The sequence below is a fragment of the Camelus bactrianus genome, chromosome 13, assembly GCF_048773025.1.
Source record: "Camelus bactrianus isolate YW-2024 breed Bactrian camel chromosome 13, ASM4877302v1, whole genome shotgun sequence".
Classification (NCBI taxonomy): Eukaryota; Metazoa; Chordata; class Mammalia; order Artiodactyla; family Camelidae; genus Camelus; species Camelus bactrianus.
In genome coordinates, this window is record NC_133551.1 from 12,665,614 (window position 1) to 12,688,067 (window position 22,454).

The 22,454-nt window shown below is 39.9% G+C and overlaps 1 protein-coding gene and 1 long non-coding RNA gene across 4 annotated transcripts in view; one reads left to right on the forward strand and one right to left on the reverse strand.

Moving 5' to 3' along the window:
• PKN2 (protein kinase N2) overlaps positions 1 to 943 on the reverse strand; it is a 110,876-nt gene extending 109,933 nt beyond the window's left edge. For all 3 annotated transcript variants that reach the window (XM_074376063.1, XM_074376062.1, XM_074376060.1), the window contains exon 1: positions 516 to 943. Coding sequence is in view for 2 of the 3 variants with exons in the window: in XM_074376062.1 (XP_074232163.1) it covers positions 516 to 563 (48 nt within the window). In the remaining variant the exon portion in view is untranslated. The remainder of the gene's footprint in view (positions 1 to 515) is intronic.
• Positions 944 to 7,718: 6,775 nt separating this feature from the next.
• LOC141579558 (uncharacterized) lies at positions 7,719 to 22,042 on the forward strand. Its single transcript, XR_012511134.1, has 2 exons — positions 7,719 to 10,435; positions 20,900 to 22,042. It is a non-coding gene; the product is annotated as an uncharacterized LOC141579558 (long non-coding RNA).
• The last annotated feature ends 412 nt before the right edge of the window (positions 22,043 to 22,454 follow it).

The window sequence follows — 22,454 nt, forward strand, 5'->3', positions numbered from 1 at the left end:
GAAGTGAAGCAAGCATTTGCTGAGACACGTTTGGAAAAAAAAAAAACCAACTTGTCTGGGGGCTGGAAGTTATGGGGGCGCTCTTTGTGCGGAGTCGGAGGGGAAGGGGAGGGACGAGAAAACAGCTTGGGAGTCATTCAAAGGAGTTTAAGGAGCGGTGTTCGAGGGGAAGGCGGGGCGGGGCCGGCCCGGCGGAGGGAGGGGGCGCAGGGGTGTCCGCGGGCGGCGCTGACACCAGGGAGGGGGCGGTGAGCTGGCCGCCCTGGGGACCGGGTGAGCGCCGACTCGGGCCCCAGGATGGGGTCTCTCTGGTAGGTAGAGCCGAATCAAAGCGGTGGCAGGCCACACTTCCCGCGGGGGCAGTGGCTCTGGCTCCCGAGTGACATCCCGAGTTTCCGCACTTAGCGGGCCAGGGGCGCGGCGGCGCACGGCTTCCCTCGGCCCGCGTCCCCGCGCCAGGCTTTCTCCGTCTGTCCCTCGCCGCCGGCGCCTCGCGCCCGGGCCGCGGCCCTTACCTGCAGCTCCGTGAGCAGAATCTCCCCGCGTTCGGGGTTGGACGCCATTGCGCTGCGCTCTGGACTCCGCACCTGGACGCGGCCGCTGCTGGCGAAGGGAGAAGGCGGGCCGGGACCCGGGGTGGGGGTGAGGAGCGGGGAGAGAAAAAAAAAAAACCTAGAGATTCATGGAGGCGCAGCCCCTGCTGGAGGCGCGGCTTACTCCGTCCGGTTCATGGAGAGCGGCGGGAGCGAGGGCACTCGTAGCGGGCACCCCCTGCGCCGCCTGCGCCGCCCGCCCGCCGCCGCCGCCCGCCGGCGCCGGACTCTGTAGCTCAGTCGCTCCCTCTGGGCGACGCCAGGAGCCGCCTCGAGCCTCTCGGTGCGGGGCGCTGCGGCCGCGGCGGCAGCTCCTCCTGTCGCACCATTTGGCTGTCACCGCGTCGCAAAAGCGGCCTCACTTGGCGGCTGCCCGGGCACGTGACGGCCGCGGCGGCCGCCTCCCGCCGGGCGGGGGAGGAGGGAGCGGCACGAGGGCGGGGGCGGGAGCGGCGCGGGGGCGGGACGGGGCGGCGGGGGCCGCCATTGGACGCGGCGGGGGTGAGAATGAGGGGAAAGGACTGGGCTCGCGTCTCTGGGGAGGAGGGAAGAGGAAGGAGAAAACACACGCCCGCTTTCCTGCTTGCGTTTAACGGGCCCCGCCGTGGACGCTGGGAATCGGGAGTCTGGTCGCTGGTTTTTGTTTTTTCCCCCGGGGCCGCTTTCTCTTTTCTTGCCGAAGTTTAGGCCTAACGTGGACGGACCCGTTTTTAACCTCCACAGCCCAAAGAGTTTTGGGGCTCAAACCTTACAGATGATTCCCCACCCCCTCGCATTAATCCAAGCAGTTAACCCTGCCTTTTGCTCGCCCCCGCCCCCAGCTGCGTCTGAAATCAGCAAGGTGCGCAGCTGGCTGAGCTGCGGGGTGGTCTGTGCTTTACAAGAAGTGTTAGTGGCTGCAATCGCTGGCAAGTATGAGTGCAGCTTTTTTTAAGATGCCTTTTCCCAAGCTCTGCACGACTATGGTTTGGGTTTTAGTGTTCCACTGAGTTTAGAATTTAATTAACTGGCTTCTTAAATTGTTTTAACTCAATTTAAAGTGACGGAGGCGGGGCAGGATCAGCCCCACGAATGGGAGAGAGCCAACTTTCCCTGCTGTGGTAAACATCCAAGCTAACCTATTAGTAGCATATAGCTAAGTAGTCTAAGTTTGGGTTTAAGAAATGACACTACACTTTTCAGGAATGTCAATAAAGCCTTCAACCCATAGCTTTTGTTTTGTCTAAGCAGTGAGTGGATATCCTAGGCAACTGCTTAACTTTTGATTATTTGAGGCTGAGATACAAGGGCTTTGTTAAAAGCTACTCAGAGAAAGTGATAGGGATTGTTTAGTTAGATAGCTGCTTGAAGAATGACTTAGTTGGGAAACTTCTTGAGACGTTTACTGCCATGAACTCTTACACGCCATATGTTTACCTTTTTGTCTCATAAAGTCCAATGCGTCTGTCTGACAAACATTGATTGAAGGTCTAGAGTTCTGTGACCACATTTTCTGAACTCCACCTCGTGTGATAAAGAACTTTTCTGTTGAGTATTTCAAAAAATTTAAAACTTTATATGGTTAATACATTGCCTTGGTTGGAAATGATAATTAAAGTACATGATATAACAACACTTGGAAAAGCCAGGATATAAATGCCCTCCCTGGTAAAAGCCAGTGTTCTAGGTCTTGGAGTTACAGCTAGGGTTTTAGAAAGAGTCCTTGTCTTTGGAATGCTTGAGTCCTTTGGAGTAACAGACTTGTGTGCAAACAACTATAATGCAGTTTTAAAAGGTAGTCACAAAACATTAGGAGACCACTGCACTCAGACATATATTTATACACACACACATATATATGCATATATATTTTGTGTGTGTGATGAATATACGTAACACAAAATCGACCATTTTAACAATTTTAAATATACAGTTCAGTGGCACTATATGAATGCAGATACACATTGCTTATTTTTCCTTTTCCTTTGCCTTACTCCAGAATGCTTAATAATGATGTAAGTAAAAAGTACCTATATAAGGAGTTAGAAATATAGGCAATGAGCATTCTTTTAAAAAATAAATTTAGGTGGGAGGGTATAGCTCAGTTGTAGGGTGTGTGCTAACATGCACCAGGTTCTGGGTTCAATGTCCAGTACCTCTATTAAAAAAAAAAAAAAAGTAGAAGTAAAAGAAAAATGTTCGCATTTTAGTACTGTGGAATTTTAAAACTAGAAGAGACTTAAAATGTCTAGTCCAACTCTTGTTATAAGTAGAGGAAAATAAGCCATAATTTGCTTAACTAATTAGGAGCATGGCAACATTATTACTTAGTGGTGGATATAGAAACTGGAATCTAAATCTCCTAATTGTCAATCTTTGTTTAAACCTACACCATGCTGCTCTAATCACTTTAAAATAGACTAATTTAAACTGAGCTTGAAGTATTACAGCTTCAATTTTTTTAACCATGGAAAAAGACTTCAAACTTCACACACTTCTAGTGCTAAAACAAGCATTGATAGCAATTTTAATTTTATATTAAATTGCTCACATGTAAATGTAAGCAACTAGCATAAAAGGTTTTTAAAGTTACAGGAATGATTTCTGAACTTAGTTATGTTGGGGAAAGTAGTACAATACAAAAGGAGCCAAGACAAAATAGAAACTGCTTGAGAATCTGGGAAATGTGATGGTTTAAACAGTAAATTAACTTAAGCTGAAAACTACTATCCCGCTCACAGTCTTTGTTTAGTGGGGAAAAAAAAAGAAGTAATAGGACATAAAATATATTTATCAAAATGAAGCATGCTTGAAAACGTTTTAATAGAAACATGTATCATGTGGATTCAGATGAGTTGTATTCAGCCCCTATTTGCAAATGTTTTTAGGGACTCCTAAGTATAGTTCACCTTAAGTTATGTTTTAATTTATATTAACAATTAAAAAGAAGGTTTTTTTTTTTTTTACTTATTTTCATGTAAGAAATTAAAGACCTAAAAAAATCTGATGTGTCACTAGTTTTACAGGTAGCTTTTTAGATTTTTCATTGATATTTTAAAGGTCTTTAAGAAGTAGAAATGACCAAACATATAGAAATAGTTTTAATTAATAATTAGAAAGTGTTATATTTTCCTTTTTAAGAAGGAAGCAATGTTACAGGAAAAATCCTAGTAGACCTGAACTTAATTTATTTTTGTTGTCTTCTGTGCTGTTGCAAGAAACAGACATTCAGATACTCAGATGATAAGGCTTCTCTTTTCCCTTGGATCTCAAGTGAAGTGAGACAAGAACCGTATATCCAGGGACAGGGTTAGAAACCTTTACTCTGGGAGCCACACGGTTTCCATTGCCTCATATTTTAAATTTCTCCTTTATTCTTAATACTTATTAAAGTGTTTCTGAAAATTCTAACTTATCCCAACAGCATTATGGAGAATCAAGGGAAATATGTTCTTTTTGGATAATACACGTAAAGTTTGTTCACACCATTGATTATTGTGTGAATAATCAAAAATTATGCAAATTAAATTCAAAATAATGCACTGCTTCTAAAACTTGGAGGAAAATGTTCTCTCACCAGTTTGCTTAAGGCAGTTCTCAATGGTGAGCTCTTACAGTTTTCACTGATTTATCAATCTGAGGGGAGTATTTTTTGCTTTTGTTTTGTTATTGTTGTTGTCTTCAATATTAGTGTTTAAAAAAACAAGAATAACCCCTTAATCCCCAAGGATCAAACTAAAGTAGGAGTGGTCATCAAAGTAAGAGATTCCCAAAGGAGAGGCAAACTCAGAGAGAAAGAACCAGAGCTACTTGGTTACCACCCTTTTCTTCCTTCCGAAATCCTTTGTAGGGATTTTCCCCTTGCATGCTCTATGGGAATAATTTTGATCATTAAATATCAAGAACCCAGTATAGTAAGCCATAGTGACTGTAGCAGATACTTTTTGGGGTGTTTGCTCAGCCCACATCCCCTTTTCTGAGAATTGCCCCATCACTGGAAAAGAAGTCTTGGTAACCATGCTGCTTCGGCTTAACCGGGATCTTTCAGCAAACCATGGATGGACCATGACAGAACATGTCTAAGTTTAGCTAACTTGATTCTCCAGGAATTTGGAAATGAAATATTGGAATGCAGATCAGTGGGTGGCCCTCAAGTGGGAGGTGTTGTGGTTCTAGGGCTAAAATGGGCATTTTCTGCCACGTGTACAAAGAAGCAGAAAAATCTGTTCTTTGGAAAGAGGCAAGAAGTCCTTCCTTCCCGTCACTGGGAATATAATGTTTATCAAGCCGTACTGGGTCTTTGTCTTCATGAAGCTTATAGTTTAGTTAAAGAGACGTAATGACAAAGGTGAATTCAGGGTACTCTGAACTCAGGATACTTTGAATTCTTTTCTAAGTACTTCACACTTAAACTGAGATCTCACTGGTGAGTAAATGTTAACTGAGCAAAAAAGAGTGTAAAAAACTTTCCAAGGAGAAAGAATGACATAAATAAATGTTCTAGGACGGGAAGGAGCATCTTATTTAAGTACCGAAAGGCCAGTAGGCCAGTGGAGCTATAGCAAAGACACAGAGCAATTAGCAAGGGCTTATAGACCATGTGTGTCAGGATAGGCTAGCTTATGCTGAGTAACACATGATTCCAAAAATTCTCAGTGGCCTGCATCAAGATTTATTTCTCTTTCATGCTGCGTGGCCATCAGGCTATGTTCCATGTCATCTTCACTCTGGACTGAGGCTAACAGTATAGTCCCTGTCCGGAATTTTGCCATTGTCATGGTGGAAGAAAAAGAACAGTGGTAAATCACCCACTGGTTCTTGACGTATGTACTCACATTTCTCTCACTTTTCATCAGCCAAACTTCTGCCATGCCTGGAAGCAGCAAGGGGCAAGGCTGTGTAATCCTCTGACAGAGAAGGACACTACAATGATGGGCGCAGACTGGAGGTGAATAGTCATCCAGTTTCACACCATGTTTAAAATTTGATGTTTCTCCCAGGAGCAATGGAAAACCACCGAATACATTTTCCATTTTTTTAAAACAAATCACTGGCTGTGGTGAGCACAAGATTAGAAATGGGCAAGAGTGGCCTGGGGGAGAACAATGAGGAGGCCATTTCAGTTTTCTAGGCAAAGAATGATAGTACTTCAGACTGGGGTCACGGCATTGGAAATGGAGAGACGCCAATAGGTTTAAAAGACAGGAGAATCTAGTGATGTGCAAAGAGAAGTGGAGGTGAGAGACTGCGTGGCGCCCGGATGGCGGAAGCAATGGCTCCCAATGTCTTACCATTTGCTTGCTCCAGACGTCTGGGAAGTTTAGCTACTCTAGTCTTTGTTTTGGTGCTTCATGTGTTCCCGTAGTAAGTCTTCCTTTTTGCTTAAGCTAACGTGTGTGAGAGTGTGTGCGTGCGCACACGCGCATCGCACTAGAACAAACATTAAGACGTGAAGCTAAGATGAAAACCATCAGAGGAGAAGTGGCACCACCATTCTGGCTCTAGGGCAGAAGGAGGTAGGACAAGCAACACGGTGTAACCAGTGCTTTCTTCTCTAGCAGAAAGGATGGATGACTCACTCTCTGTCCAGTCCACTTATTCCCTGACGATTCTGACACCAGCAAATGTTCAAATTATAAACATGAAGTATATATTAAACCCAGTATGAACCTTCTTTCCCACAGTACTTTGTTGATAATCTGAGCACTTAAATTTCTTCTTTGTGGAGTCACTGTATACAGTCTTTTTCTCCTGCTAGACTTAAAGCCACTAAAGAGGGTCCATGTGTCTGTATGGCCTGGGAAAGTATCTCTTATGAGTAGCTATTACGTGTGTATGTATGTTTATTTATGTGTTACAGAAATATTTTAGGACCACTGTCTGCTAGGTAGGCTTATCTTGAAAGCCCAGTTTCATAGCCTCTGAAGTCAAGAGACTGTTTCCTCCAGTCCAATGTTTGGGGCTCTGACATGTCATTTACAAATGTTTGCCTGCTTCTCTGTGCCTCCACAAACGCGCCTGCAGCACACCCCATGGCCTATGGCCCTTGGTTCTGCCTGTATTGGCGTGGACCTAAAGCTCAACCCATCACCAGTCACCCCCAGCACCAACTGTCCTCAGGCACTTATGAATTCATTAACTTGGTACCAAATGTGTAAGAGGGATTACACTGCAGGACAGGATGCCTTTCACCCCAGTCCTGGGTCTGCCTCTCTTTTTCTACCCTCAATAGGTTAACAAGCAAATTCTGCTCCTTTCCCAGGCTTTTAGACTTGGACCATACTCATGGTCCTTATAATTCTCAGCTGTTATTTCATAGAAGATTGTTTGGAAATTTCTCCCCAAAATATGCCGTGTCCTCCTGAAACCGACATGAGAAGAGGCCACTCTCCTGGCTTGGCACTTAGCATTGAACGAGTGGTAGCATCTGGAATTTCCTGTGTTTGACGTAATGGCAAGTTATGTTTTAACCTCCATTGAGAAGTTAACTTTTTCTTCTAACGCCCAGGATCCCTTTATACTCTTAAGAATTATTGAAGACCACAAATAACAAATGTTGGCAATTATGTGAAGAACAGGGAACCCTTCTATGCTGTTGGTGGGAATGTAAATTGGTGCAGTTACTGTGGAAAACAGTATGGAGTTTCCTCAAAAAACTGAAAAATAGAACTAACGTGATCCAGTAATTCCATTCCTGAGTATATATCTGAAGAAAATGAACATTAATTTGAAAAGATACACACACCCCAATATTCATGGCAGCATTATTTACAATAACCAAGATATGGAAGCAACCTGAGTGTCTGTCAACAGGTGGTACACACACACACACACACACACACACACACACACACACACACACACAAACACACAGAATACTACTGAGCCATAAAAAAGAATGAGCCATTTGCAACTACATGGGTGGACTGGGAGGGTATTATGCTAAGTGAAACAAATCAAACAGAGGAAGATGAATACTGTATGATACCACTTATATGTGGAATCTAAAATATAAAACAAACTAGTGAGAATAACAAAAAAGGAACAGACTCGCAGATATAAAAAACAAACAAGTGGTTGCAGGGGGAGAGAGAACGAGGAGGGGGCAGCAAGGGGGAGGGGATTAAGAGGTACAAACTACTATGTATAAAATAAATAAGCCACAGGGATATATGATACAGCACTGGGAATATAGCCAATATTTTATAATAACTACAAATGGGATAAAACCTTGAAAAATTGTGAGTCACTATACTGTACACCTGAAACTTATATAATATTGTATATTAACCATACCTCAATAAAAAAATTTAGTCTTCAGGTATTCATTTGTTTGTTGCAAAAAGGCAGATATTTTATGTATTACATATGTATTACATAATATAAGTAAAATAAAGTCTGCACTCAGCAACCCAGCTGGTGCTTAGCATACAGACTTTGGTTAAATTTTTGTTCTTTGGGAATGTATAAAATATTCCATAATACATTTTAATAATTAAAAATGAAAAATCCATTGACTAAAAAGAAAATTATTGAAGACTCCAAAGAGCTTTTGTGTGGGTTGTATCTTCTGATGTTTACCATATTAGAAGTTAAAACTGAAGAGTTTTTAAAACACAGAAATACACAAGTTCACATCTCATTAGCCATCAGAGTGATGACTTCAGCCCATGTCACATAGCCCCTGAAAAACTCTTACCTTACACTTGTGGAAGAATAAAAGTAAAAAAGGTGAGCATCATTCAAAAGTCCATAAATGATCAATGGTGGAGAGGGTGTGGAGGAAAGGGAACCCTGCTACACTGCTGGTGGGAATGCAGTTTGGTGCAGCCACTGTGGAAAACACTTTGGAGATTCCTCAAAAGACTAAACACAGACTTACCATATGACCCAGCAATCCCAACCCTGGGCATAGATCCAGAAGGAACCCTAATTCAAAATAACACCTGTACCCCAATGGTCATAGCAGCACTATTTACAATAGCCAAGACATGGAAACAACCTAAATGTTCATCAATAGATGACAGGATAAAGAAGGTGTGATATATTTATACAATGGAATACTATTCAGCCATAAAAATGACCACATAATGGCATTTGCAGCAACATGGTTGTCTCTGAAGAATGTCATTCTAAGCGAAGTAAGCCAGAAAGAGAAAGAAAAATACCATATGATATCAGTCGTATGTGGAATCTAAAAAAAAAAAAAAAAAAGACAAATGAACTTAACTATAAAACAGAAACAGACTCATAGACATAGAATACAAACTTGTGGTTGCCAGGGGTGGGATGGGTAGGGACAGACTGGGAGTTTGAGATTTGTAGATACTGACAGGTATATATAGAATAGATAAACAAGTTTATACTGTCTAGCACAGGGAAATATGTACAAGATCTTGTGGTAGCCCACGGTGAAAAAGAGTATGAAAACAAATACATGTATATTCATATACGACTGAAAAATTGTGCTGTACACCAGAAATTGACACAACAATGTAAACTGACTATAATTCAATAAAAAAAGTGAAAAAGGTGAGTAACATCTTAATATTATTAAGAAAATAGGTTTGACCTTACAGACCCCCTGTGCCACACTTTGAGACCTGCTATTCCAACCTATAAGGTTGCCTCTGATGATGCTGAGTTTAATACATTTCCTCTGCATGTGGGCATGTGATCTGTGTGTTTCCAGAGTTTAAGATCTACTGCCATGCCAAAGTAATTATAAGCTTCTGGACTTTTCAAATGAAACATTGGGGTGGTACATGAAAAATTGGTCTTTGTCAAAATGAAAAAGGAATATAGGTATGAAAAAAATCATGTAAAACATAACCATTTTACTCCTAGCATTTCCTCTAGAGGAAACTCTTCTGCAACTGTAAAATGGTGATAAAAACCTATTGGGTACAAAGAACTTAATATTGGTCGTACCAAACATTTCAAAGGGTTTGGGAAGTAGACAACAGGGAGGTGACTTTCCCCACGATCTTTTCTTCATCACCCAGCTTTTATTCAATAATGTGCATCCACTATCTGAATTAGGGTAAAGCTAAACGTTTGTAACAAAGAGACACAACGTGGTGGTTTAAAGAACAGTGAAATTTGTTCCTCCCTCATACGCAAGGACTGTACGAGATAAGCAGTCCACGTTATCAGACTGGCTTTGCTCCGTGAGGCCGTGCAGAGAGACTCAAGGGCTTTCTGTTTTACTGCTCTGCAGTCCAGTACGGCATTATTCTCAGCTGCCTGGTTGTAGCTGGGTCAAGGAACTCCATGACCTACCTTGTTGGAAGGAAAAGAGAGCATGGGGGATTACACGTCCTGTGTTTGAAGGCCCAAGCTCAAAATTAACACACATCATTTCTGCTCCTGTTCCATTGGGGGAGTGTAGGCTTTGACCACACACCTTCAAGTGAGGCTGAGAGGTGTGCTCTCAGACTAGTCACGGACCAAGCCGCAACTCTTTCACTGAAGAGGGACAGACGGGATTTTGATGCACAATTCACAGTATCCGTCATGTAGACTCTCTAGTCATTGAGTTTTGTAATCAGCAAAGTGTTCTGCTTCTCAGGCTTTAAAAGGCAAGCTCCAAATCTGCAACTATCAGATTCTCTGGTCCCTAGCGCAAGTATACATTGTGTCAGTTAAAAAAACAAAAACAAATTCTTTCAGACTCATAGCAAGTGTTACTATGAGAAAACAATTGCTCTCTTGAATACTCCCTCTCAGTTTGAGCTTTCTTAGAACCCAGCCACTGTCCTGTGAGAAGCCAGAGCCTCATGGATCGTCTATATGCGAGTGTTCCGCTCAACGGTCCCAGCTGACCCCAGCCTTGAAGTCATCCCAGCCCAGACACCAGACAGGTGAGTGAAGAAACCGTCCTGGTAGCAGATCTTCTAGTCTCAACTATTCCAGCCCCTGTTCATTCAAGTCACCCCTGTTAGGATCATCTTATCTGAGGCCACAGACATTATGGGAAGAGAGAATCCCGCCTATGCCCTGTCCACATTTCTGAATTTAGAATTTGTGAGCATAATAAAATTGTTTGTTTCGGGGATGGGAGAGCAGTAAATATGCGTGGCAACAGATAACGGGAACGTACACTTCAAGCTGGATGCTTAGATAAGCCCTCTTCTCAAACTTGTCCCTGATAGAAGTTTTCTGAGGTATTCAGTTTACATTCTCTAAGTAATCAGTTAAAAACAAAGTTTAGCTTGTATATAATTCACTTATTTGACAATATTTATGGAGTACTACAATTTACTGGGATTGTATCTGTAAACCACACACCTAAGGACTCAGTTATATTCACTCTTCTATTTTCCAAGTAGATTTTATGCTTCTTGAGTAAATATATATATATATTTATATCAGTAAAAAAATATATATATATCAGAATTCTGTAATCTCTTCAGCAAAGCTCATTATGAGTAGGAAGTTCGTAATAAGAACTTATTTGATTGATAAAATTTTTTAAAGTTTATAGTAGAAGTATATGTATATGTCTATTCTTTATGTTCATACCTGTAGTTTATTCAGGTATGGCTAGAAAGATGTGTATTTTCTAATTAAAAATAAGAATTGCTAGTTATAAGTACTTACAAGATATAAAAATGACTTTAAAATATGTCACTTTATAAGGATTCTTAGGAAGGGTTTCCTATTAACGATGCTATTTTGGAAAAGAGTATTGCAGTCATTTGCATATTTATTTTTATACACTGGTAATTCACATGATCTGTGTATTGCTTTTACAGTTTAACTGTAAGCTTCTTGCCAAATGAAAATTTATTTTTAAAGTATCTTATCACCACACACACATACGCAGGCAAGCAGTTTGAATGGTGTAAAATATCAGATCCACATTTCAATTGCTTTACTCTGTTGCCTATCACAACTAGAGCTTCCTAAAGTTCTTCTTTATTAGAACAAAATGTGGATGATTCAAATACCATGCTTCAGCTGCCTTCATCATTTGAATGAGATAAGCTCTCAGCAAGATGTATTCAAGAAACTGTGGTTCAAACTGTGTCATCCGGCTATAAAGCAATCTGCTAAACGTTTCTGAAGCAATTTAGACAGCTGTGACTTAGCGGCAAACAATGTGGGCACTTAATCTATTGACTTGAAATTGGGGCTGCAAAGAAGATATTCAAGAGTTTTCTCATGAGTTCATTTGCTACATAGAAAAACACTTCCTATTTTTTAGTGCTAAGAATGGAAAGCAATTCAGACTAAACCATAGTAAAACAAAGAATGAAAATGACCAACCTTGCAAATTAGGTTTTCATTAAAGTCTGTAGTCATGGAGAGACAATGGTTTTATACCACCTACTTTAGGTATAAGCATATTTAAGGGCTTTTACTCAAAAGAACATGACATGCTTTTGATTTTTTCCAGGCTATATTTGTCTTAGTATAAATTCTTCTTAAATAGTAGTAAATTGGTTACCTATATTACCAATATCCCGTTTTGCTGTTTTCTTATGCTGATAAAATCTGTATTTGGAGTAAGTAATTATTCACTTAAGAAATGAATGCCTAACTTGAAATGCATTTCAAAAATAATTCTTTGTACAGAGACAGTTAATAAAATGTTACATTAACTAACTACATTATAGTCTTCGATACTGATCAAACCATATTAAAATTTGAAATTCACTGTAATATATTCATCAATATGTCTATAGACAAAGGAACATAGACACACAGAGGCTTATCGAAATATGGGGAAATAAATGCTCATTTTTTACTTTTTTTCAGTCAGTTATTTTAAAGGATATTATTTCTATTGTGAGTGTAATATATTATGTATTATGTAATATGTATGTAATATGTTATAGCTCACTGCACAATGTTAAAAGCTAGTTATATTTAGTAAAACCAGTAGATAAGCTGACTTTTCTCATTTTCAACTTCCTGGTTTGGCATTATGTGCATATAATTAACAGAATAATAAAGCAAATAATTTCTTACAGGCTGTTGATTATTTAGCAGATTTTACATTACCTCAAATATTCACTTTTGAACTGTCGTTCTAAAGCTATTAACCTTCTAATGCGTTTTTCCCCTCCCACTGGCTTGTGATACAGACTAGCAATGCTAGTGATGACAGCTCTGAGTGAATCGTTTCCCATTAGCGCCGGTTTTACTTGCCCTAGGTACCGAGTGAAAGTTGATCTCAGTTTGGGCCTTCTCCTATCCCTTAAGTGCTGAAAGAATTTAAATTTCTTAGCTGTAATAATACACTCAATTGATTTGTTTTTCTTTAGAAAGTAAATGAGGCCAGAAGCTATAAAACCTTTTATGAAAAGCAAAGCTAACTCAAAGTGTTGCAGATTAGACTTGTTATCTGTATGCAGTTCATACAGAACATCCTTTGTCCAAGGCAGTGTTAGTGGATGAAAGTCAGGACGTTCCTGGGAAGGATGTGAAATGTGATGGGGTTTTCTTCACGTTCATTCCTTCTGCACTTGCTGTGATGTTGATGTGGTCTCTTTGATGGAGGTAGCTTGGAGACAAATGGTAGTTATATCTGTAAGTGGCAGAATATGTTTTTCAATATACCATCATTTTCCCCCCCCTGACATAGACCCCCTGCCCTCCCCTACACACCTCCTTCTTTACCCCACATGGTTAGAAATTACTTGCAATGGACTGGTGAAGGAAGACATGTAGAATGAGGGTAATATCCCACGGCTCAGCATCAGTTCATTTCAGGGTTTGAATTTCTTTTGTCCATGTATAGATATACTTAAAAAATGTATAATTCTAAGGTGATCTGTACCTAACCCACCTCAAGAGAGCAATCCTAATCTCAAAGTTTGCAAAAGAAAAAGAAATCCATCTGTAATTAATTGTTATTAATCCATAAATTACAATCTTAAAATTATTGCTTTTGTCAAATTTATCCTTTTTTAGTCAAATTTAAGTCAGCTCTCCATTCTCAACTTGAACAACAGAATAACTATCTGATTTTTACATTTGGCAATTGAAAATAAAATAAACAATTCACAGATATATGTATATATTAGAGTTAGATTAATTGGATGACATTCACTCTCTCTGTCCAGAAATTGTCATTCTGTTGACATATGATCCAAATTCAATTTTCTTAAATATCATGAGAATGTCTTGGGGTCTCATTTACTCCTTAATTTGAATTATCCTGTGGACCTGATCAGTATGATCAGCCAAGGTACAGAAAAGAAAATTCTTCATTTTCATTTCAGACAGGCAGATTTTAAGATCTGAGTTCCAGCTTCAGTTGAAATTACCCCTGCAACTTTATTGTTATTGTTTTTCTGCCTGTGTTGCGCTATTTTGTATTTCTCTGTATGACTGTATTGGCATCTGTTTAGTTGAGCCACAAAGAGTAAAGCAGTAAAGAACAAGAGTGAAGCAACAGTAGAGCTTAGAAGTTAAATAAAAAACATCCATTTTTACCTCTTTCCCGAGTTCCTGTACTAGGTCTCAGTTCGGCTCCTTGAGGCTGAAGTGAAGGTTTTCTTTCTGTCTACCTGTTTGCCTTGACCAGTATCCTCACTGGCACCCAACCATCACATACAATAAAATATGATGTGTATGAGTTACGTGTGTATTTGCATGGATTGAATGTATTTCTTATGTCAGTAATAAACCTTTATGCCAAATACTATTCTGAATGTGTATATTTTATCTTCCTAACAACCCTATAAAGTGAAACTAGTACTTACATTTCATAGGTGAGGAAATTGAGGCTCGGAGAAGTCGCGTGAACTGCCCAAGGTTTCCAAGCTGTAAGAGGCAGAACCAGGACTCGAAAGTCGTCTGGCTTCAGAGCCCATGCTCTCTCAGTGCTAACACTCACTCATCCAGCCATGGGTACCAAAATCCACATATTGATGGATGGAGGTGGAACACATGTACGGAAACCAAATAAGTAGACTGAGGCAGTTACTGGAAAATTAGGATTTGAGATACCATTAAGTTCGTTCCAGGTTTTTTTGTCAAGTCCTCGATGAGAGTGGGTACCATATTGAATCCTTCCTTTGGGTTATTCTCTTCTCCTTGTTACACCTACTCAACGTAGTCATTCAAAAGTGTTTTTGTTGATTCATTGTCTAAGGAAAGCTGAGACCTTTCAAAGCTAGAATACAGCAAATAAGGACTAGCCCAGAAACTTTATTTTCTGACTCCTGACCAAATGATTCAGTCTCAGGGCAAAGTTTCAGACAGATGAAGCCATAATTTCAATATTCACCTAATATTTATTTACTGACTACATATACCTTATAGTAATAAAATCTTTCTCTTTGGATAAAATGCAGCAAAGTTTGTTCTTTAAAAATTAAAAATCAAATTTTTAATTGAAGTAGTTGACATAACAATATTATATTAGTTTTAAGGATACACCATAGTGGTTAACATTTATACATATTATGAAGTGATCACCAGGACAAATCTAATTATAATCTGTCACCATACAAAGCTATTGCAATATTATTAACTATATTTCCTATGCTGTACTTTGTATCTGTGTGAGTTATCTATTTATAACTAGAAGTTTTTACCTTTTAATTCCCTTTACCTATTTCCCCCATCCCCCAACCTCCTCCCCTCTGGCAACTACCAGTTTGTTTTCTAAATCTATGAGCCTGTTTCTGTTTTGATTTGTTTGTTCATTTGTTTTGTCTTTTAGATCTCACATATAAGTGAAATCATACAGTATTTTTCTTTCTCTGTCTGACTTACTTCACGTAGTATAATACCCTCCATGTCCATCCATGTTGTGGCAAAATGACAAGATTTCATTCCTTTATATGGCTGAGCTATATACCATTGTGTATATATATCACAACTTCTTTATCCATTCGTCTATGGATGCCACACTTAGGTTCCTCTTTTATCTTGGCTATTGTAAATAATGCTACAATAAACCTTGAAATGCACATATTTTTCAAATGACTGTTTTTGTTTCTTTGGATAAATACCCAAAAGTGGAATTGCTGAGTGGAATGGTAGTTCTATTTTTAACTTTTTGGAGAACCTCCATACTCTTTTCCATAGTGGCTATACCAATTTATATTCCCACTAACCGTTCACAAGGGTTCCCTTTAATCCACATCCTCACCAATGCTCATCATTTCTTGTCTTTTTGATAACAGCCATCGGAACAAATGAGAAGTGTGAAGTATCTCGTTGAGGTTTTGATTTGCATTTCCCTGATGATTAGTGATGCTGAGCATCTTTTCATATGTCTGTTGGCTATCTGTGTGTCTTCCTTGAGAAAAAATGTCCATTTAGGTCTTCTGCTCACTTTCTAATTGGATTTTTTTTTTATATTGAGTTGTGTGAGTTCTTTGTATATTTTGGATATTAACTCCTTATCAAACATATTTGCAAATACCTTCTCCCATTCAGTAGGTTGCCTTTCCATTTTGTTGATGGTTTCCCTTGTTGTGCATACCTTTTTTGTTTGATGTAATCTAATTTGTTTATTTTTGCTTTTGTGGCCCTTGCTTGAGGTGACAGATCCAAAAATTATTGCTAAGACCAATGTCAATGAGCATACTGTCTATGTTTTCTTTTATGAGTTTTATGGTTTTAGGTCTTACATTTAAATCTTTAATCCATTTTGAGTTTATTTTTGTATATGGAATAAGAAAGTAGTCCAGTTTCATTCTTTTGCATGCAGCTGTTCAGTTTTCCCAACACTATTTATTTGAAAAGACTACATTTTCCAGCTGTATATTCTTGGCTCCTTTGCCATAAATTAATTGACTACATAAACATGAGTTTATTTCTGGGCTCTGTTCTGTTCCATTGATCTATGTGTCTGTTTTCCTGCCAGTACCGTACAGTTTTGATAACTATAGCATTGTAGTACAGTTTAAAACAGGGAATATGATACCTCCAGCTTTGTTCTTTTTTCTTAATATTGCCAGGGCAGGCATGTTGGGCAGGGCTGTCCTCGGGGGAATGCAGGACAGAGTGCATGGTGTTAGCTAGGTTGACAGTGACAAAAATGGCACCTGCCAGTGCTGTACCAGCTAGGTGGAAGGAGAATTTAAAAAATGGTGCCCACCAGTGTTCTCACCCCTGGAGGAAGTTCTACCACATTCCTGCCCCTCCGGCACATGCTCTAAAATTAGCCAGTGAATTTCCTTCTGATATGATCCATGTGCTTTTCAAACTGGGACTTGGAGCAGGTAAATTTGTGCACAAGCCCTTCAAGACCAGAGCCTCAGTTCCCCACAGCCCCCTGGCTCTCTCCGACATGAGCTCCACTGGGTCTTCAAAGCCAGATGTTGTGGGATCCATCTTCCTGGTGCAGGTTTCCCAGGTTGGGGAGCCCCGTGTGAGGCTCAAACCCCTTGTTCCTCGGGGGAGTCCTCCACAGTTGCGGCAATCTTTCCGCCTGTGGGTTGCACTGGGCATCTCTGCCTTGTTCTGATTAGACCATATCTCTGCGCCTCCCACCCATCTTGATGTGGCCTTTTCTTTATACCCTTAGTTGTAGAAAGTCTGTTCTGCTAGAGTTCAGGTCATTCTCAGAGATAACTGTTATATACGTAGTTGTAGTGTTGGTGTGTCCAGGGGAGGAGGTGAACTCAGAATATCCCTGCTCTGCCATCTTGATCCACTGGCTTCAAAGCTCCTTCTTATATGTGATTTTGGAAGAAAAGATTACAATCTGCTCTACAGAAGATAGGGCTTTCTCTAGGAATATATTTTATTTGATCCACCCCTAGACTATTCAATCTGTATAATACATAGAATGTAGTATTTAGTATTAAAGTTACTTAAAGGACTTAGGGCCCTTTTTATTCCTACCTTTTCATTTCAAATCGTTTTCATGGGCAGGAACACCATCTGTATGTTCTGCTGCTGTGAAAAGGACATATCCCCAGTGTGCTGCTTCTGAAATATACTTTTTATTACTGTGGCCCTCTTCCTAATTACTCATTTCTAAGTCATCACTAATAATATTTTATTTCCTTATTCAATTAAATATTTGCATAATGTTCTTTATACAATTAAACATTAACACAGACACTTTAGATTATACAGTGTACTAAACTCTTTAACACTAGTTTTGAAAAGGCATATTTTATTTATCTAACTTAAAGCCACACAATTAAGAAAATTCAGAAATAATCTTGAAATTCTTCCTTGAAAAATATACTGCAATAGATCCTCTAGTTTCAAAGACTGACATATGCACTCAGTATTGCCTAGCAAGCTGAAAATTTAATGTACCTGACACTAGACTTAGTTTATAACACAAGTAAGGAGCAACTTTCTGGGAATCAAATATTCTCACTCTGAATATTTAAATTTCTTGATTGAATTAATCTAATTTTGAAATTTCAAGTTCAAACTGAGTACCCCGTTGCGTTATGTCTCAGATGACAGGCAATAAATGATCACCAGTTCAAGGCAATAATTAAATGTCTTTGTTCTACATATTTAAGATTAGCATGTAGGGACAAGGGTAAAGACACCCTCACATGTCAATCTCTGGCCCCAAACACCTCCCTCAGTGATCTCCTCTACTCTTCCAGCCTCCACTAAAATCACTGAGAGAGAACTCCCAATCTAGAAAGTTAGCCTTGACCTCTCTCATTTAACTGCAGCCTCACATCTAACACCTACTAAATATTCCGAAGATTTCCGCGTGGACATTTCTCATCCACTTCAAACTCTAATTATCTAGAGCTGGACACTTTTCCCCTTGAAATTGTCTCTTGGTCAGGTTTCTTTATTTCTAGGGAGTATTTTCATTCTTCTAGTCATTCAGGCCTAAAATAAAGTGATTTTTGATCCCTTGCCTCTCTGCTCCCATCCTGCTCACCCATTGTCAGTTGCCAAGTCTTGTCTATCACTTCATTAGTGTTTCTTTTATCCATCCCTCAGTTTTCTTCCTAAGGCCACTTTCCTAGTCACAATGCCAATCTCATAGGCTCACAATCTCTCTCGCTAAGTATGCTCCCAAATCACAGGGTTTGGGGATGAGCTGTTCCTACAAAATTGGCTGCACCCTCTTCTGCTGCTAGCATCTGCTTACTGCTATCAATACCACCGTCGAATTTGTCTCTAGATTCCCTCCAGCATTTTTTTCTTAGCTGGTTTTCTTTTTCTCATCATTTGGGGCTAGCAGCTACACCTGGATACCGAGATTCCTTCTGTTTTTCTATTCACAACAAACCTTGTAGCAGAGCCCACATCTCTGGCAGCACCATCTTTGATTTGAAATTGTCACTTAGTCTTAGATCCCCTGTGTTTACAGCTTGTACCTTCTGAATTACTAGAGGACTGAGTGAGCCATTGTCTCAGAGGTAGATCAATTTCTCCCCTCACCTACAACACTCACCCCTAAACCTAACTTCAGTCTTCTCTTCTTAATCATAAGTTGTGCCTTTCTTTCTCAAGAGTCTACTGACATATACTAAAGTTCACACAGGGCCCCAGTTGGCCAACAAGCTAATCCCGCCTGGTGCTTAACATGTACAGTGAAATCACTTGCGTGTTTGGTGATGGCAGTGGCCCTTACTCCCTGTCCCATTCAAACTTTACCATAATGTCTGTCTGCTTTGGGGTTACACTTTCATTCTGCTGCTGCTGCTACACATAATGGATGAAGTTCAAATATGTGAGGCACTTATGAATATATTTAAATAGGTGTCAGTGTTTGAATTAACCAGTAATTCTGACTCTTTTTCTTCCCACTTTATAAAGCATACAAGAATGCAAGAGAAAGAAAATGATGTTTTCATAGGAATGTCCTTAAGTCTTCTCTGAAAAAAAGCGAGCACTGTCAGCAGACTGTAAAAGCACATCTGTAACCTCGGGCACTTAGCACTTCTATTGCTGTAGTTTAATCTCCTACATGCTAAATCTGAAATTTAGGAATATAGGAAAAAATGTAAACAAATAAAAACCTCATGATCTCTGCTCCCAGAACCCCCCCCAATCAATCAATCAGAGCACACCCATAGCTAGTTAACAGTCATCAGGATACACCCGGTACCCTTCACAGCAGGTAGGTGCACCATCGCCCCATGACCTGGAGTTGAGAACATTGCCCTTGCTGGGCCTTTTTTTTCCCTTCAAAACTTTTACAAGGAGGCAGTGGTTAGACTTCTTGCTTGAGTTCAGTAGGGATGCATTTAAGTAGACATCCCTCTGGAGTTTGATCAGGGACCATAGCTTCAGAGCCTCCAGGGGCTAAGTGGGTTGTGCATATGAGTGAAGTAGGCAGAGCATAAGGAAAACAACACTGTAAACTTGAGGATAAATGACAGCTGGCACAGAACAGTGTTTGGGAGACATTAATAAATGATAGGGACTACAGGAGAAGTACGTCTAAAACTGCAGTTGCCGTATGAGGATAGAAGTCAGCATTAAGGAACGCAGAGCAGACAGACAGGAGGAACCTGGGTCCCCAGTGATTATAAAGCCACCACACTGACCCAGGACTGCCTGCCGCCACACACAACTGGTCAGTCTGGGGAAGTGACAGCTGATACCAGATCCAGGGATCAGCAAGGATTTCTCAGTCTCTCAGGTCTTGCTTTCCTCTGTTCCTCCTGGTGTGCTAGCTTTGCTCTCCTGGATTTGTTCTCTCTCACTTAGCACTTAGCATGAGTAGTGAAATCACCACCATGCTTCAGGCTCCACACTTGGGGCTTGTGATACAAAGTCCACATAAGGATACTCCTCCCCTTCTATCTCCCACAGAGAAGCTCTAAGAGGCCTTTGATTGGCCTGGGACAGTTTTCTGCCCCTCCCTGAACTCATGTGATTGGCCCTTTCAGGCCAGTGGAGCTGGGGCAGAACCTCCTGAAGAAACAAGGAGGCAGATGCAAACCATACTTCCATGGTCCTTCATCTCTCCTATATCGTAATCATTCTTTCAGTTCTCTGTCTCCTCCACTGCTTTGCAAGGGCCTTGAGGGCAAAGGCTGTACCTTACTGATTTTGCACCTACCCAGTGAATATTTCCTGAAGAAATGAAACAGCAAAGCCAGGCAAAGAATTTCAAGCAGAGTGGGCTAGGAATCCATGATAAAACTCTGGGCAACAGGCATAAAGTACCAGCAGTAAGTAGTGGCGTTATGACCACTGAGCTAGCCTTTGGTTTGAGAATTTTTTACAGCTCTAGTGGCAATGGGAACTCGTTGCAGTGTGGCCAGTTCATGCTAAATATGTGATTGGCATATAAACTGTGTGCAGAGCAAGCAATTTTTTTTTTTTTTGGCAGGAAGTTCCTGAAAAGTCTCTTACAATTTGTTGTTTAATCTTGTTAACATTTTTTATAAGTCATGTTTCAAAACGTGTTTCAGGATGACGGGAATGTAAACCACTATGAGAAATGTTTGACGGCCCCGAGTGATGCTGGATAATTTTAGACTCAGAAGAGCTGGAGAACTGCAAGATCCCTTTGAAGACATCTCAGTTTTACCAGCCCTTTCCCAAGGCAAGAGCTTGGGTGGGACAACATAATTTAATAAGAGAATTGTGCCAAAAAGAGATAAAAATAAATACCAACATGGATCAAGCTCAAAATTGACTTGTTTGGGAAATAGTTTGAAGATAGTGTGTGAGGGAAACTATGTGGTAAAAATTGCTCTTTTCAGGTTAAGTGTGTATAGAGACAAGAAACAGAGTACCAGCTACAGGATCAGTTTTTTTAAATTTAATTTTCTTAAATTATTTATTTATTGAAGTATAGTCGATGTACAATGTTATATGTTGCAGGTGTACAGTATAGTGATTCACAATTTTTAAAGGTTCTATTCCATTTGTAGTTATTATAAAATATTGGCTGTATTCCCTGTGTTGTACAATATATTCTTGTAGCTTATTTTATACATAATTGGTTGCACCTCTTAACCCCTAGCCTCTGTGTTGCCCCTCCTGCCTTCCCTCTCCCACTGGTAACCACTGGTTTATTCTCCATATCTGTGAGTCTGTTTCTTTTTTGTTATACTGACTAGTTTGTTTCATACTTTTAGATTCCACATATAAGTGATATCATACAGTATTTGTCTTTCTCTGACTTACCTCACTTAGCATAATACCATCCAAGTGACAGGACTAATCTTGAGAGAAGCCAGTTTTGAGGCAATAAATGTTAATCTTGAGGAAAAAATTATTTGTTGAAGAGGTGAGCAGAATGAAATAGTGTTGTTAATAGAGGTCAAACAAGTGGAAGTTTTGCTTTAAAGAAATTCATTTTACGTTCAAATTTTGAGTAATATCTTTATTTTGTAACATATTGACTATCCCTGCCTTGGTTAAACTACTGTCCTCTTTGACTCAACTGTCGAGTATCTGATCTATTTTAAATGTTTTAAAAGTTAAGATGTGCTGAGCTTATTTACATACTGGATGTTACCCTAATACTTTGTGATGTTACGTAGTGCAAAAATACCACATTGTATTCATCCTTGTGTTCCCAGTGTCTAATAAAGTTCACAACCACAGTGGGCACTCAATTGGTGTTTACTGAGCAGAAAATTCTTTAAATTCTATAGTGCTTTATGATTTTCAAGAGTTTCACACACACGTTTTAATATAATCCCACAATAACCCTTTGAGGTATTTATAATAATTTTTTCAGATGAGAAAATAGATTCAAAAGAAGACAATAACTTCCCAGGCCACAAAGATTTTGAATTCAAATCTTCCTTCTGGCTTAGTTTGCTCATAATGTCTCCCTTCAATGAATAAAGTATAATTTAAGTCATGACACACACACCCAGAGACACACAGACATTGGAGGATATCTAGTTTTGTCTGTTCGGTACCCCACCTCCGTTAGGGGACTAAAGGCTGCCATTCACACTGGTCTACCCCTCTGGTCCCCAGGGGAGGGAAGTAATCCATTTCCAGCCA